At 52.5% G+C, this 15,593-nt stretch overlaps 7 protein-coding genes across 7 annotated transcripts; 3 read left to right on the forward strand and 4 right to left on the reverse strand.

Annotated features, from left to right (window-relative positions):
- Positions 1–125: 125 nt before the first annotated feature.
- On the reverse strand, positions 126–951 carry C8Q69DRAFT_481917 (hypothetical protein). The gene has a single exon (XM_028631629.1). The coding sequence runs from the start codon at positions 817–819 to the stop codon at positions 196–198; it is 624 nt and encodes a 207-aa protein (XP_028481279.1). The 5' UTR covers positions 820–951; the 3' UTR covers positions 126–195.
- A 131-nt stretch (positions 952–1,082) lies between these two features.
- C8Q69DRAFT_409272 (clasp N terminal-domain-containing protein) lies at positions 1,083–5,391 on the reverse strand (the record flags this gene model as incomplete). The annotated part of the gene is made up of 5 exons (XM_028628245.1): positions 1,083–3,042; positions 3,106–3,794; positions 4,302–4,671; positions 4,737–4,855; positions 4,936–5,391. The coding sequence occupies 5 exons, from the start codon at positions 5,389–5,391 to the stop codon at positions 1,083–1,085; spliced, it is 3,594 nt and encodes a 1,197-aa protein (XP_028481280.1).
- A 1,970-nt stretch (positions 5,392–7,361) lies between these two features.
- Positions 7,362–8,822, forward strand: C8Q69DRAFT_123464 (hypothetical protein). The gene has a single exon (XM_028625239.1). It carries the CDS (start codon positions 7,586–7,588, stop codon positions 8,543–8,545), a length of 960 nt encoding a protein of 319 aa, XP_028481281.1. The 5' UTR covers positions 7,362–7,585; the 3' UTR covers positions 8,546–8,822.
- On the reverse strand, positions 8,794–10,530 carry C8Q69DRAFT_123492 (60S ribosomal protein L3). The gene has a single exon (XM_028625240.1). The coding sequence runs from the start codon at positions 10,310–10,312 to the stop codon at positions 9,101–9,103; it is 1,212 nt and encodes a 403-aa protein (XP_028481282.1). The 5' UTR covers positions 10,313–10,530; the 3' UTR covers positions 8,794–9,100.
- A 203-nt stretch (positions 10,531–10,733) lies between these two features.
- C8Q69DRAFT_409166 (hypothetical protein) lies at positions 10,734–10,916 on the forward strand (the record flags this gene model as incomplete). The annotated part of the gene is made up of 1 exon (XM_028628236.1): positions 10,734–10,916. A coding segment is annotated over one exon (183 nt), but the record flags the coding sequence as incomplete, so codon positions are not given.
- A 220-nt stretch (positions 10,917–11,136) lies between these two features.
- Positions 11,137–12,510, reverse strand: C8Q69DRAFT_510791 (pfkB family carbohydrate kinase; the record flags this gene model as incomplete). Its single annotated transcript, XM_028633217.1, has 3 exons — positions 11,137–11,996; positions 12,068–12,328; positions 12,435–12,510. The coding sequence occupies 3 exons, from the start codon at positions 12,508–12,510 to the stop codon at positions 11,137–11,139; spliced, it is 1,197 nt and encodes a 398-aa protein (XP_028481284.1).
- Positions 12,511–12,779: 269 nt separating this feature from the next.
- C8Q69DRAFT_481929 (adenylyl cyclase-associated protein) lies at positions 12,780–15,083 on the forward strand. Its single transcript, XM_028631630.1, has 4 exons — positions 12,780–13,054; positions 13,153–13,417; positions 13,485–13,786; positions 13,848–15,083. Exons 1-4 carry the CDS (start codon positions 13,008–13,010, stop codon positions 14,833–14,835), a joined length of 1,602 nt encoding a protein of 533 aa, XP_028481285.1. The 5' UTR covers positions 12,780–13,007; the 3' UTR covers positions 14,836–15,083.
- The last annotated feature ends 510 nt before the right edge of the window (positions 15,084–15,593 follow it).

Genomic DNA, 15,593 nt, shown 5'->3' on the forward strand with positions numbered 1-15,593 from the left:
CCTTTTCTCGTCCTTTACCGGTCATCGTTACGAATCAGCGCGTGTATATATACTTGTAGAACCACGCTCAATCTACACGAGTGATAATCCATTACAATAGCACTCGATGACACAAGAAAAAGAAGCTTTCTCGAACACTTGTCAACTTTTGATATTAAATATGTATATACATCAGGGGTAAGAGGTCGTTATACATCATTGCGTCACACCATTGCCTGTGGGCGGAGCAAGGGATGGAGAGGCCAAAATAATTATGCATCTAAGATGCGCGGAAGCAGGAAAAGGATATGTGACAGGCATTACAATGAAGAGTGTGAAAAGCTGTTCAATATGTATGTGCGAATGGGAGACATGCTTGGAGAGCATTGTGCTCTGTAATGGAAGGGGTTGATGAAGACGGAGTCGAGCCAAGGGGCCCCAGTGAAAGCAAGAAAGGAAAGCCAAAGCCGAATATATAGAAGCCTGGGGGCCCCGATGACAAGATGGGGCCCCAGGCACATGAATGTGAAAAGAACAGTGGGAATATGAGAACACTGAAAAGCCTGGGGCCCCCGGTGACATGATGGGGGCCCAGGCACAGACAGAAAAGAAGAGAGAACCAAAGAGAAATACATACATAAAAAGCCCAGGGGGCCAAACATACGGCCCCCCTGGGCACATGTGAACACTCAATGTTGGGGCCGGTAAAGAAGAAAGAAAACATAAAAAGCTCCGAAGGACCACATACGGCCCCTCGAGCACAAGACCGTATCGATGGGATCGACTGTCGCAACCATATGGATGTTGTTGGGGAGAGACATATAATTCCGATGAGGCCATGCGGCAACGCCGGCACAAACGGACGACAAAACAAACAATAGCACAAAGGATGCCGATACCCCCGAAGGGATAACGATACAAAATAAAACAGGGGGTAAGGATATCAAAAAAAAAAAAAACACAAAACAAAAACGCCGAACGCCCCCGGCCCCAACCAACGCCAACAAAACTAACATACAGGATAAAAAAATACAAAAATAAAAACTACAAAAACAAAAACAAAAAACAAAACAAAACAAAAACGAGCGACAGGCACGTCACGACTAACGATTCGTCGTGACGTAGTAGAGGATCAGGTTTTTCTGTTGACGGTTGGCGTCAACAGCCCTGAAAAAGGCGTCTTCGTTGGCGAAGACGCCGAAAAGAGGGACGCAAAGGTCCATTACCCCCTTTCGTACCTCGGGGTCTTTGTCTGAGAGGTTGGAACGAGTGAACGAGGCCACTCGTTCCAACAGCGGCTGCTGGACTGCCGTCTTTGTCATGGCGCAGTCGCGGAGGAGCATCGTTAGGACCCAGATGCCCATGTTCACCGCGCGGAGACCTTCTCGGTCCCGCTTCTCCGTCTCGATCTGGTCGAGGACGGCTCTTATCATGCGGTGTCCGTCGCGGGTGTCGACGACGAAGTCTTCAAAAGTTTCTTCCAGTCCGCTGACGATGTAATGAGTTGCGTCGTAGTATTTCCGAGCCTTGAGCATTGCCGTCGTGGCAGTCGGGTAATACGGGGCAAACTGTTCGCGTCCGAACATGTATATGACACGGATCGTCACTAGAATCTGGACCTTGATGTCCAGGGCGGCCGGTAGCTTTGATGTAGGGGGCTTTTCGAGAGCGGAGAACAAGGCAAGGAGCAAGAGCATGTAGAGGTGATCGGTGTCAGCGTTTTCCCCTGGGTTAAACATGGACTCATGGAACTTGATGAGACCTTGGATTTTGCGGTAACCGTATACGTCGAGCTTATTGTCCTTGATTTTGGTGATTCCTTTCTCCAGGATTTCTCGGGCCGCGGCAGGATCTTTCGAGCGCGGACTGATACTCTTGCATCTGTGTGCAAATTCGAGTCTGATCCAGCTCTCACGGTTCGCTCTAGAAGTCGGGTTTGAAGTCGGGTTTGAATCTGGGTTCGAAGCGGCGCGCAAGGATAGTGATGAGAGACGGAGTGAGGAGTCGTTCAGAGAACGTTCTTCCAAGGGGCTCGAAATCGTCCGACACGGCGTGGACAGACTGCTGTGATCGGGGCCCATGTTTTCGTTTTGCATCTGTTGCATACGTTGGAGACGTTCAGGACGAAGGAGGAATGGTGAAGGTGTGTCATTGAGGATGAGTTTATCCTCAGAGAACTCGAAAGATTTGGCAAGGTCGTTTGACTGTGAGTCTTCGTATACCTTGACCGTCTCAGGGTCCATAGTGTCTGCCTCAAGCTTTAGCTCGGGCTTTTCAACCGTCGTGACCGTCTGAAGTTCCATAGTGTCTGCCTCAAGCTTTAGCTCGGGCTTTTCAACCGTCGTGACCGTCTGAAGTTCCACAGTGTCTGCCTCGGGCTTTAGCTCGGGCTTTTCAACCGTCGTGACCGTCTGAAGTTCCATAGTGTCTGCCTCGGGCTTTGCCTCTGGCTTTTCGATTGTCACCGTCTCATATTCCATGCTGTCGACCTCGGGCTTTGCCTCTGGCTTTTCGACTGTCGTCACAGTATCGGTCGACTGGAAACCACCAAGTCTCTTTGGCTTGGTGGTGGTGGTGGCAGTAGTTGGCGCCGAGTCCGTTGTGGACTTCGGGCGCACTGGATTCGAGGACCTCGCAGTTGGTGTCACTGGGCGGAATGTCTCAGGACGGGTGGTGGTGGTGGTGGTAGGCGCCGAGTCCGTTGTGGACTTCGGGAGCACAGGATGTGAGGGCCTCGTAGCCGGTGTCACTGGGCGAGATGCTTCAGGACGACGAGGCTTCAGAGCTGGTCGCATAGGTGCAGATGATAAAGAAGAGGTAGGAGCTGCAGCAGAAGGTGCGTGCTTCGCATCGGGTGTCGCCTTGGACGCAGCCGCCATCTTGGCCTTCCTCTGAGCCGCGATAGCCTCCTTCAGCGAAGTGCGGGTTGGTGCAGCAGAAGTGCTTTTCGAGAACGCAGGTCGTGCTTGATCAGAAGTCGACAGCGATGGTTCGCCATGGTTCGGATTCGCTGGGTCCTTCTCCAGCAACGACCTCGATTTCGAATCTAGAGTAGAGAGTATTCTAGTGTCCTATGGTCAGCAACCGCAAATCAACGAACCTTCAGGGAAGAGACAAAAGACTTACTCATTGGCCCTGTCCGGCCACACCGCGTAGAAGGCCCAGAAAGTTCCCCGCATCCCCTCTCGGACGCCCGGGTTGGCATCAGCCAGTCCTTTCTTGATACACTTCTCCAAAAGGTCGAGTCCGCCTCCGTGTTCGACCGAGGCCTTGTGTTGGGCTTGTTTCTGTATCAGAGTCTTCAGCCAGCCCGTGACAAACAAACGCGGCTGGGTGTTCTTGTCCTGGCAGGCGAGCCACAGGTGCTGCAGGAGACGGGGGGTGTATGAAACATGAGCGATGATCGCGTCGACAGTGACTTTGCCGTTGTGAGCAGAGATCTTCTTGATGATCGCGCACATCTTGATCATGTTTTGCATGAGTATTTCAACCATGTGGTCGATTCCGGGTCCGTTGACTCGGGCAAGGTCTTGGATAAGGAGGCATCCGGCAGTAGACAGAGTCGTTCTGAGGGAGTTGACCGTCTTGAGGATGCCGTCTAGCAGGGTCTTGATGGCGGCAAGGTACTGCTGAGGGTAGGTGTGAGGTGCGTTGCCTCGCGTTAGTCTGCGAAGCGTCATGACATGCTTCTCGCGGAGAGTCCAGTTCTGTTCCGACTCTCTTCCTTCAAAGTCGGGAGTCATCTCGCGCGTCATGTCGTCGATTTCGCGATGGGAATGGATGTAGAGAGGGTCGATCTTTTCGCCCTCGTCGGTCTCGATAGGAGCCGCGGCAGCAGAAGTCGTGAGCGAATCCATGCTCCGACTCTGAGATAAATTCTGAGGAGGTAAGGGCGCCGGCCGTCCCAGCTCACCCCTGCGTGCTGTCGCTGCACGCGCTGCCAACGCACGCTTTTCCAGGATGTCGATCGAGTCTTCGCGCGGCATTTTGAACGGCAGTTGATGGGTAGGTGTATCACATCGACAGTTGGAAAGAGTCGAGAGGACCGATTCAGGACGTGGCATCGACATGGCCGACGTCGACATGCTCGTCGAGACGCCCGACATGGCCGACATGACCGACATGACCGATGCTGGACGTGGAATCTCCTCGGGAGCACGGTGTGAAAAGCTGCTTTCCGGTCTTAGTGCAGAATCGAGTCGAGGCTGGGAATCGACACGAGGTTGTGGATCGATAGTCATAGTTGCCTTCGTCGTGGGAGCACGGTGTGAAAAGCTGTTTTCCGGTCTTAGTGCAGAATCGAGTCGAGGCTGGGAATCGACACGAGGTTGTGGATCGATAGTCATAGTTGTCTTCGTCGTGGGAGCACGATGTGAAAAGCTGCTTGCCGGTCTTAGTGCAGAATCGAATCGAGGCTGGGAATCGACACGAGGTTGTGGATCGATAGTCATAGTTGCCTTCGTCGTGGGAGCACGGTGTGAAAAGCTGCTTGCCGGTCTTAGTGCAGAATCGACACGAGGTTGTGGATCGATAGTCATAGTTGTCTTCGTCGTCGTCGTGGTCGTCGACATCTCTTGGTCGACGGATCCATCGAGGTCAATGCTGTTGATGATTGCAGTGGCAATAGACTTGCGGACATTTAGAAGCGTCAGTTGCTTCTTGAGATCAGACTTGGCTCGTGGGGGTGCGGTCCTGTCATGTCCGGTTAGTGAGTGACGAGGAGGAGACAAGGGGTCAGTGGGTCGACGACGACTTACTGGAAGAGTTCAATGACAGTAGCCTTGGCGGTGTCTCTAACACCACTGTCTGCATCCTCCAAACAGGCAACCAGCCGGCCAACATGGTTCTTGAAAAGCAGACCGTACTGCTTGGTCATCTGTAATACAATGACATGTGAGTGAGTACAAAGTTCAAGTTCCAAATGAGGAAGGAGGGTATCTCGGGGAAGGCTCCTACCGTGCTAAGCCAATTCATGGCCGTTTCCTTCGCGCGCGGGTTCTTTCCCGTCAGTGCAACCTCGAGCACATGGTGTTCGACATCTGCGCCTGCCGCTGACCAGAGTTCGGTGAATGCTTGGGCCGCCTGCGCGCGGACCCGTTCCTTGTGATCGCCGAGGCGTTCGAGGAGCAGCGGGTAGAGATAGCGGCTCTGAAGGACGACTGCATGTTGCTGTTGCTGGATTCCGAGCCGTTTGAGGAGATGACCGAGAGCCGAAAAACCAGCACCGGAGAGAGAGGTGTGGGGGGAAGCTATGGCCTGCTTCACGCTGTCGAAGATGGGAGTAATGGCGGATTCTGGCACGTTCTTCTGTTTGATCTCAGACTTCAACGCAGTCATGTGGGTGACTTTGGTGTCGACGGAAGCATTGCTGTTCCTGAGGATGGCCAGGAGCTCGATCGCCTTGGCCTCCATGATGGTCAACAGGCAGGTCAGCTCTTCCGGCTTAGCGAAGAGCACATAGATCAGGGAGAAGACCAGAAGGTAGAAGAAGAACTTGAACGGGTTGAGGGAGATGATGAGGGTGACAACCAGCGCTCTCGACACTGGGTTGAGTGGGAGAGAGACTCTGTCAACGTCCATTGTGGAGTTAGCAAGAGGTCAGAGAGAAGAGAGAAGATGGAGAAGAGTGCGATGACACAGAAGTGTGAAAGCAGAAGTTGTTTTCGAAGCAGATGAAGCAGAAGCTGTTTTCGAAGCAGAATTCGAAGCAGAAGCTGTTCGACGCAGAGAAAAGTGGTGGTGAAGAGGGAAGAATCAGAGACAGCGGGGGGATCTCGAGACGGGGGATATATACCCCCCAAACACTGCGCATGGAGGAAGGAGCACATACCGATGCTGTTGAGGATGATACTGCGATCGCAGGGAAAGAGGTCGCCGTGGTGGTGAGCGATAGAGGCAGGCGAGTGACGGGGTGGAGGGGAGGTTGAGGAAGTTGAGGAAGTTGAGGAAGTTGAGGAAGTTGAGGAAGTTGAGGAAGCTGTCGAGGGGAAGTGGGAGGAAAGAAAGAAAGCAGTTGCGTCGGAGAACGGAGAGAGTGGGACGTGCACTGCCGGGGGGGGTTAATTAGTTAGTGAGTTAGCGCAGGAGCGATAAACGATAAGCGCGCCGTTAGTTAGTTACAGTAAAACAGTACAGTACCTAGATCATTCGATCGCCCAGGACGAGATCCGACCAGTTCAGTTCTGTTCGCAAGATAGAGTCTGTCAGAGATCTCGTTTTTTATTTTTATTTTCCCACCCGTCTACTTGGTTTGTTTATGTTTATGTTGTTGTCTGGGTGTTTCCGCGTACCGTAGACTGACTGGGCTGTTGAACCGTGGTTGGGCTGCCGGGCAGCACGAGCAGTTCGGAACGGGAAGGACCGCAGAGAACGAAGAAGCAATGGCAGCACAGCGACAGAGGGGAGGGTAAGTTGCTGCTCGTAGTGATCGAGAGGATGCTAGCATCTGAAATGTCTTCTCGATGAGTAGATAGATAGAGAAGCGAAAAAAGAAAAAAAAAAAGGCTAGAGTACAGATCTCGACGAAATGAGGGACCGACATACTCGGACTAGAATATATATATATATATATATATATATTCCCCACAGCCTCATCTGCCCCTCCACACACGTACCTACAGTGAATAATGCGACGAATTCCCTCCACGACTTCATATCGACCATGTCGCACCTGCCTTGACTGTGAGCGATACCATAAACAGTGTCGTAATCCTCAGCATCTCTCTACATCCCCCGTACGAATGGTCTACAGACGTTGAGTGGAAGTCCTATACAACACAATACCATACGTAGAGTATTAATTATGATTAGCTTCGTCTGGATGATCGACGGCAGGGTCAGCCCTGTGGACCAAGAAGTAATCCTTCATCCACCGTCATTGGCCCGGAGAAGCGACTGGCGTTACTTAGATCGAGTGCCGTATCTTTTTCACCCCAGAGTCCAGACTTCGATCTGCGCGTGTATTTGGGTTAGAGATTCAGGTACTGGTAGACCAAATCGGAGTTATCCTTTTTGGTCGACTGGCTAGCATGTCTTCCTGGCGCCTCTAAGACGAGGGTTCGAATCCCGCGACTGCAGAATAGAATTTCTAGCTGCCAGATTAACTCACTTAAGTTAGGTGCCCAAAAGAGTTTAAATGCAATGAAGGAGATTCAATGATCCGGGCGTCATCCATTGATCGCATAGTTAGGGATGGCATTTGAAATTCAAAATTTCAGAAATTTCATGAAATTTGGGGGTCTGAATTTCATGAAATGAAATGTGTGAAATTTTGAAATGTTACTAATCAATTAGTAACTACCTAACTGAATTATTATTAGCTGATTTGCTCTCCGCGTTTCCTAATTTGTAATAAGCGCGCCCCATTTATGGTCCGTGCGTTTCGAATTTCGAAACGAAAAAAAGGGTTGAAATTTCACGTTTCGTGAAATTGACCCCCCATTTCAATATTTCACCATCCCTACGCATAGTTAGTTTTATAGCAGTCAAACTGCGGAGTTTATTTACTCTATTATTGACTCCTATTTTTACTATATGATCTGACCTGCCATCTCTCCTCTCAGCTGTCTACTTAACTATTATACCCCGCAATCGCTGAATTCACATTATGACTACCGCTGCTGCGACGCCAATTCCTGTCCGGCCATCCAAGTCGGAGACAGACAACAATAAGAACAACAACAACAACAACAACAACAGCCCTGCAGTGCCCTCGCCTACGCTGCGCCTGCACATCCAGGACCTGCACCATCCCGCCGCCAGCGCCTTCCTCCGCCTGGTTCCTGACCTCGCTGCCGTGCTCGACACCGCGCTGGCCCAGATCATCACGCACCTGTACAGTCCTCCCAGTCACAGCAGCAACAACGCATTTACTCCCTCAATTCCCCCAACTCGCTCTGTGACCATCATCCTGCGCGACTTCAGCGGCGTCGCCTACACCACCGGAACCGACCTCGACAACGACCACAAGGAAATCCACTTCTCCCTCTCCTACATCCGCACCGCCACCACCACCTACCCCGATCCCCGCAAGGAACTCGTCGGCGTCCTCACTCACGAACTCGTCCATTGCTACCAGCACACCGCCCCTCCTCCTTCTTCTTCTTTTCCATCCAACACCTCCCCAAACGAGAATAACGACCATCTCCGCCCCCCAGGCGGTCTCATCGAAGGTATCGCCGATTTCGTCCGTCTCAAAGCCCACCTCGACCCTCCCCATTGGAAACGTCCCTCCAGCGCAACAGACCGGCCAGATCGCTGGGATGCCGGCTATCAACATACCGCTTTCTTCCTCGCATGGCTTGAGGACGTGCGTGTTGGTCAGGCGGCGATCGGTCGATTGAACGATCGACTCTTTCGTGTGGGGTATGTTGGAGATGATAATGATAATGGTAATGGTAAAGGTAATGAGAATGAGAATGATTCAAGTAAAAGGAATAATGGGTTCTGGAAGGCGTTGTTTGGAGTGGATATTGCGGATCTCTGGGATGAATATGGTCGGTATCTAGATGGCGGCAAGACAAGAGTTGAGGAGAATTGGGAAGAGGAGATTGTGAATCCAGAGTGACGGTATGTATTTGATTGGCTTGTCATGACTGAGAGAAGCATTTCGTAGGTAAGTTGGCAGTAGTATCTCGATCTATAGGATATCTAGACATTGGTATTCATTCCTACTTCCTTCCACTGGGCTATTCCATAGTACTGTACTTCATTCATGAACCACCATCGCCCAACAAGGGACAGAAGCTGGAGCGGAGAGCAACCGAGGATAGAAAAGAAAAGAAAAGAGGAAAGAGAATTGGATTTTTGCCCATACTGTACAGCATCTCGTTGCAGATTTCAGTTTATAGAAACATGGTTGACATAATAGATATAAAAAAAATTTGTTAACAGACAGAGCGCAGATCTTGTCGGCTCCGTTTGATGATGCCCTGGCTCCCCGGTCCCCAATGATGAAATTTGCCAATCAATGTACCGTCAATAAAAAACATAGGCATAGATGGATGCAATGCACGCATGCATGCACGCAGGGTAAAAAGCGCCGTTGAGGTATCCTCGGGGAGAGCCAATGGGGCGCGCCGTTCGTTGGAAAACACACTTAATATGCCGCTCAGCCAAAATCTTACACAATCACCTCGCCCAGATCCACGTGCACCGGCTTCCATGGCTTCGCTCCCTCTTCCTCCATCGAGCTGGGCACTCGCACGTGCAGCGGACTGTACAGATACCAGCCCTTCAGAGCAGCAACCGCCGCCCGGAATCGAGCCTCCACCAAACTGGCGCCGGATCCCTCGCCCAGCTTGTCCTTGCCGGAGAAGATGCCCACCACGAACACGGGGTGTCGACTCTTACGACCAGTCTCGCTCAGGATCTTGGCCACCGGGCGTTCGAAGTTCTCGCGGGCGCACAGCCGTGCCAGGTCGCGCGTCGGCTGCGAGAAGTTGAAGAGTCCGGCAATGTCGAGGTGTCGGGACAGGAAGTGCTCCTGGAAGAAGCGCTTAGCGGCCGGACGGCCAGCGTGCACATAGATGGCTCCCATCACCGCCCGGACAAACGTAGCGCTCGCCTGCTCGGCGGTGATGCCCTTCAGGCTCTGCGGGTCGGGGATGACTGGCGTCTCCGCAGGGTCCGTCGGGGCCTTGGACGGGTCACCGAACTCATCATCGTAGACCACCCGCGAGGTCATCGATTTTCTCCACGACTTGCGGTCGTCGTTGGGTCTCGTCGTGCCCGTGACAGGTTCCGCATCCAAGTCGGTGTCTGGCGGAACCCTCTTGAACTGCAGCAGACCCGGGTCGACTTCTCCACCAGGGACCGCAGCCAATTCCACACCCCATTCTCGTGCCATTGCTGCCAGAGACTTAGGGCCCACGTAGGCATACATCGCGGCGAAGACGACGGTCAACGGAAGTCGAGGGTATGTGCAAAGGAGGTGTTCGGAGGTATAGTAGGTGAGGAGGTCATGACCGAGAGTGGCCAACGACTCGTTATTGAAATCGGGGTTAGGATCGGCGGAGGCATCGACGAGGGCGCGAGCCAGCGTCTCGAGAGGTAGTCGTGAGGGGAGATAGAGTCGGGCATGTAGGGCGGCCAGTTTGGCTGAGTCGCGTGCTGCCTCTACCGGCGGCGAAGGGAACAGAAGTCGGGACTGTCTCGAGTGTGCCGGCGGAACAGGCGGGTAGTCGACATCTAATTGATCCTCCTCGATTGCCAGAGCCGGCGAAGCTGAAGACTGATATCGCAGACCGACAGAAACATATTGCAGGCGGTTAACGGGCCTGACCCGCGGCGAGAGAACCGAACCGCTCCATCGCAGGAGCTGCAGCCTCTTCATCTGGGGATTTCGTGCGCCTGCCGCACCCTAGAATCAATGAGGAATGGAAGAAAAAAAGGACGGCCAGAACGTTGAAGAGGATGGCAATCGACGGAGCGTGTTCGGCGATGCTCTTCTCTCGTCGAAAAAAGTGTCGAGCTTCGCTGGAAGTCACGGGGAGAAAAGGACCGGACGGCGCTAGGCCGTTTCGAGCACTAGCCGACCTGCCGCGGGAAGTTGGACATCGACGCTCTCTCGACCTCACGGACGACGAACCTCCCACACATCCACCCCGTTTCCCTCGACCGATTGCATTCATCCAGCCCGTTTTCACCATGGGAGGAGGCGGCAAGATCTAGTACGTTTCAATGACCCCTCATTGCCGCACAATTCCCCCGGCGTTGGCCCGTTGGTGTGGTGCGCTAACAGTTCTCTCCGCAGTTATCCCAAGGAAGTCTGGTCTCCTGCTGGAGGCTGGTACGCCCAGCCTGGCAACTGGAGGGCCAACACTGCTGCGATTGGCGCCGTCATCCTTGGAATCTCAGTCTTCACATGGAGCCTCAGCGCTGAGCGGGAATACCGCGACAAGATGCCCGAGCCCGGCCGATTCTTCCCCAGTCGCTAGTCAGTCGCACCCTACCCCTCAGATTGTTCCATCGCATACATACTCACCCGTCTCCTTTCTTTCAGCTGGAGCAAGCAGATTATCGAACACGAGAAGGCCACGAAGGAGTCGTCATAGAAGAGAGAAGTTCTGGTGCGGGGATGACAACCGGCAGTTGTTGATATCATATCGTGGGCTGTACAACAGGAATAAACAGGCTATGGACAATGAATTGATTTGATCAAAGAGCCAATTGATGTCTCTGTGGAGACTCTTCTAACGTTCTATATAACCGTTGTGTATACAGACGGACCCGTTCCGTGAATTCAGATCCATTCCAGGTTTCCTTTCCATCCTTTTCTGATATCTTAGGAACGCCAATCTGTTCCACCACGAAACCTGCTGCAACCGTTGCGCAAATCAGTGCTAGAGGAATCTGCCCGTTTTTGCCCCAGGTTTGGACAATGTTCTTCCAGGGTTCCGATGGTGCAAGGACAGATTCGATTGTCTCGACAGGACTTCTTCCCTGACTGATCATCCCTTCCGCCAAGGCTCCTAAAAAGGAATTCCCGCCGCCTGTGGGATCGACCACAGGTGGTGGATTGGAAGGGTCTGGCTGATGATAAGCGGGCAGCCAGATCCCATGGCCCCGCGAGTATGAGTAGCTGCCATTCTTACCTGCCCTGATCACCAAGGTCCCGTTCCCGTCAGGACCAATTCCCGATTTGAGAATCTTCCTCACTAGTTCTCGGTCATCTTCATTGCTTTCATCCCATCCTGGTCGACCGAACATCATGCCCAGCTCTAGTTCGTTAGGACTGACCACATCCACCACCCGAATCGCCGTGAAGAACCTCTCCTGCTCTTCTGGAGTGCAAAGATCGGGAACGGGCTCCCAGACGAAGAGCGGTCTCGTAGCTGCGCCAGAGGACGGAGGAATATAGCCCTTCTGTAGCAACTCTTCTCTCCTCTCCAGAATCCTTTGCACGATGGAAACAGCCCGCACGGACGAGCAGACCATATGGAATGTCCGCGAGAAGACCTGCTGTTCGGACAGCATGTCCGGTTCCAAACGCAATTTCGGCGTCAGATACTTAAAGTCTGTCGATATCATCGTATACAATCAGTAAAAAGGCAAAAAAGTAGATTGCTAGAGGTCAATTGGCACCAACCCCTCTTCTCATTTGGACCATAGCCATTCCACGCCCTGGTGGTCAATCTCCCCTTATCCTCTCGAATTACACATTTCGTGTTCCACGAGCGGATTACATCCAATACGTCGTTGGGGAAGTCACATCCAACATCGACGATCCAACTGACGGCCTGCGAATGCTCTCTGCCGGCCACCATCCGTGCGCCGACGACTGCGAAGGAAGCCGCTCCGCCCAAGGCGCCCTTTACGGGCGGAATGCCCTCTCCAAACTCAATGTCATCTGTAAGAGGAGTTGATTGTTAGGTATTTTACTGCAGGAATAGTTCGCATTTGATCTAAGAACAATGCGTGGCTGATCATCCGAGGCGGGAGTTCTTGTATCATACCAAGGATGAACATGCCAAGAGTGCAGAAGTCGACATCCTGTGTGGAGGGGTCTGTCGAGCTCTGCGATGTCGACATGGCCGGTTAAGAGGACAATCCAGAGGAGAGACCCGACAATGAAAGTCTCGCTGCGTTCGCGCAAAACCACAAGAGGAACGTTGGGATATAATAATTATGATTATTGACTATTTCGAAGAGTTCGTACGGATTACACACACGTCATTTTCGATGGCGGGCATTTTAGCCATTTTAGGGGGGTGGAGGCACGAGCGGGCGGTAAGGTACGGTAAGATACGGTCACGGTCCACCCTGGAGCTCCGTCTCGTCTCGTCTCATCTCAGGGACATCTGGATTCTGAACACTGCACCGTTTCTGCAACGCCCACGGACTCAGGAACGGTCTAGCTTCCACGTACCTCCTCAGTCCTTCTGTTTGACTGGGCTTCGCGAGCGGAGATCCCATTTCCCCGGGCCTTGTCATTCTTGACAGGCTCCTCACTCGAGCTCCTGAACCTCCCCCTAAAGACAGCTTTCCACCCAAGACGTGTCCTCGAACGCATCGAGGAAGCAGCCAAGATGGCGACAGGCAACCATATGCATAATCTAACGACCTTGATCAAGCGGTACGTACTCTGGTTTCAGTTGCGGTGTCTTCGGATCTTGCTCAATGCTGCCTTGTCCATCTATCTGCATATGGCTGACGCCGTATACTTCTCAACAGGCTGGAAGCTGCTACGTCGCGTCTGGAGGACATGGCTATGTCCTTCGACGGCGGCAGTGAACATGTCGGGCAAAATGCATCCAACAATGGAGCTATCCCCGCTGGTGGACAGATTGCGCCTCCTGAGCCTCCTAAAGCGCCGACTCCTGCACCCGCCCCGAGCGCCGTACCACCGGAAATCGCGGACTTTGATGCCTTGATCAAGGAGGACGTTGGTAAATTTGTGGAGATCGGACAGAATATTGGAGGCCTGGTTGCGGAGCAGGTAGGTTGGACTCTGAAATAAGCATCTTTGGAGGACGGGGCGCAAGGTAGCTAACAGTTGTGAAAAGTCAAAAGCAGTGCTGCAGGCTTTCCAGGCGGAGCGCACCTATATCTATGTAGCCACGAAAGCGAAGAAGCCGGAGCCGCATCCTCCAGAGCTCATGACCGAGCTCCACAAGGCTTCAGATACCATCAACAACCTCAGAGAATCGAACCGAGCGTCGCCGCTGTTTAACCACCTCAGCGCTGTCGCTGAAGGCATTGTCGCGCTCGGCTGGTTCTTTGAGTCGAAGCCCGCGGATTTCGTGAATGAGATGCAGGGTGGCATTGAGTACTACGGAAACAAGGTCCTGAAGGAGTACAAGGAGAAGTGAGTTTAGATTACGGCAGCGTTCGTCTTTTGTCCTCACAGAACTGACGACATTCCCCAGGGATGCGACACATGTGCAGTACATTCAAGGCTACTACCGTATCTTCAAGTCGCTTGCGGCGTATCTCAAGAAGCACTACCCCAAGGGCCTGACATGGAACCAGAACGGCACCGACGCTCTCGAAGCTCTTAAAGAAATCAAGTCTGGCTCTGGCGCAGTCCCAGTTCCTTCAGTACCAACCATCAGCACACCAGCTGGTGGTCCTCCTCCACCTCCGCCTCCTCCACCTCCACCACCAGCTGATCCCACACCCGCTCCTACATCGTCTGCTTCTAAGGGCGGAGATATGTCCGCCGTGTTTGCGGATCTGAACAAAGGAGAGGCGATCACATCTGGCCTGCGCAAGGTGGACAGGTCGCAAATGACGCACAAGAACCCTAGCCTGCGCGCAAGTTCGACTGTCCCAGAGCGTCCCGACTCGCAAGGTAGCAACAGCTCCTCTCGGGGCAAGTCACCCGCTCCGCCGGGCAAGAAGCCCAAGCCTGAGAGCATGCGTGCCAAGAAGCCACCGCGTAAGGAGCTGGAATCCAACAAGTGGTTCATCGAGAACTTCGACAACCCCGGCGAAATCATCGAGATCCCTGCTCAGCAGAACCACTCGATCCTGATCAGCCGCTGCAACAAGACCATCGTCAAGATCTCCAACAAGGCAAACGCCGTCTCCATCGACAACTGCACCGGTCTCTCCATCATCGTCGACTCCCTCGTCAGCAGCTTGGAAGTCATCAAGTCTCCCAAGTTCGCCCTTCAGGTCGACGGCGTCGTCCCCACCGTCCTCCTCGACCAGGTCGACGGCGCAACCGTCTACCTCGGTAGCCAGAGTCTGGACACGGAGGTCTTCACCAGCAAATGCACCTCTGTCAACGTCATGCTCCCACCCAAGGAGGGTACAGATGAAGACACCAAGGAATGTCCCGTCCCAGAACAAATCAAGAGCTACGTCAAGAACGGCACTCTCATCCACGAGATCGTCGAGCACGCCGGCTGAAAAGAGCAGGAGGAGTGGGGTGGGGGGGGAACCTATACTGTGTAATTAGTAACATCTTTTGTTTGTGGAGGTGCGAGGTGAGCGTGCTGCATGTGGCTTCCTGGATATACTCTGCAACCTAGCTAGCTAGCTAGCGTCTATCATTATCTTGTTTCGTTCTCCGGTCTATTACTTTCCGGAGTCGAGAGGGATTCAAAAACGGGAATTAACCATCCCATCCCGCGTATTTGAGTAAATCAACTCTAGATCTAAAAATATATATCTTTTTGATATCTATCGTCCTTCATATTGTAGTCGAACAGAACGTTCATGTAGGAAATATCGTGAATACTGTACTTGCATCAAATTAAAACAAAAGTACGTATATATATATATATATTGTATATATAGACCTCGATTAAATACAATGCCATGTAGATTCGATTATGTCTAGAGCACTCGCTACGTACATCCAAGTGAAAGCTGTGTGCGCATATGCTTCTCAAATCACACAACATCCGCTAATGAGATGAGAGATAGTCCAGAAACCAGTCTACGCAAATTTCCATGATTGCTGTTGAAAAAAAAATCACATATACAAAACCCAAGTCCACTGACATCGGGGACTAATAGCGATCAGGACTCGACGTGATGCTGATGTTGGAGAAAGCCGGCCCAAATATATAACTCCGGAAAGTTGAAGTGCCTGCCTGCCCAACCGAACGGAACCAATTTTTCCAATATGTGCTGTTGTTGGAGATATTAAAAGATGACTAGTT

This window comes from Paecilomyces variotii, assembly GCF_004022145.1.
Source record: "Paecilomyces variotii strain CBS 101075 chromosome Unknown C8Q69scaffold_18, whole genome shotgun sequence".
Classification (NCBI taxonomy): Eukaryota; Fungi; Ascomycota; class Eurotiomycetes; order Eurotiales; family Thermoascaceae; genus Paecilomyces; species Paecilomyces variotii.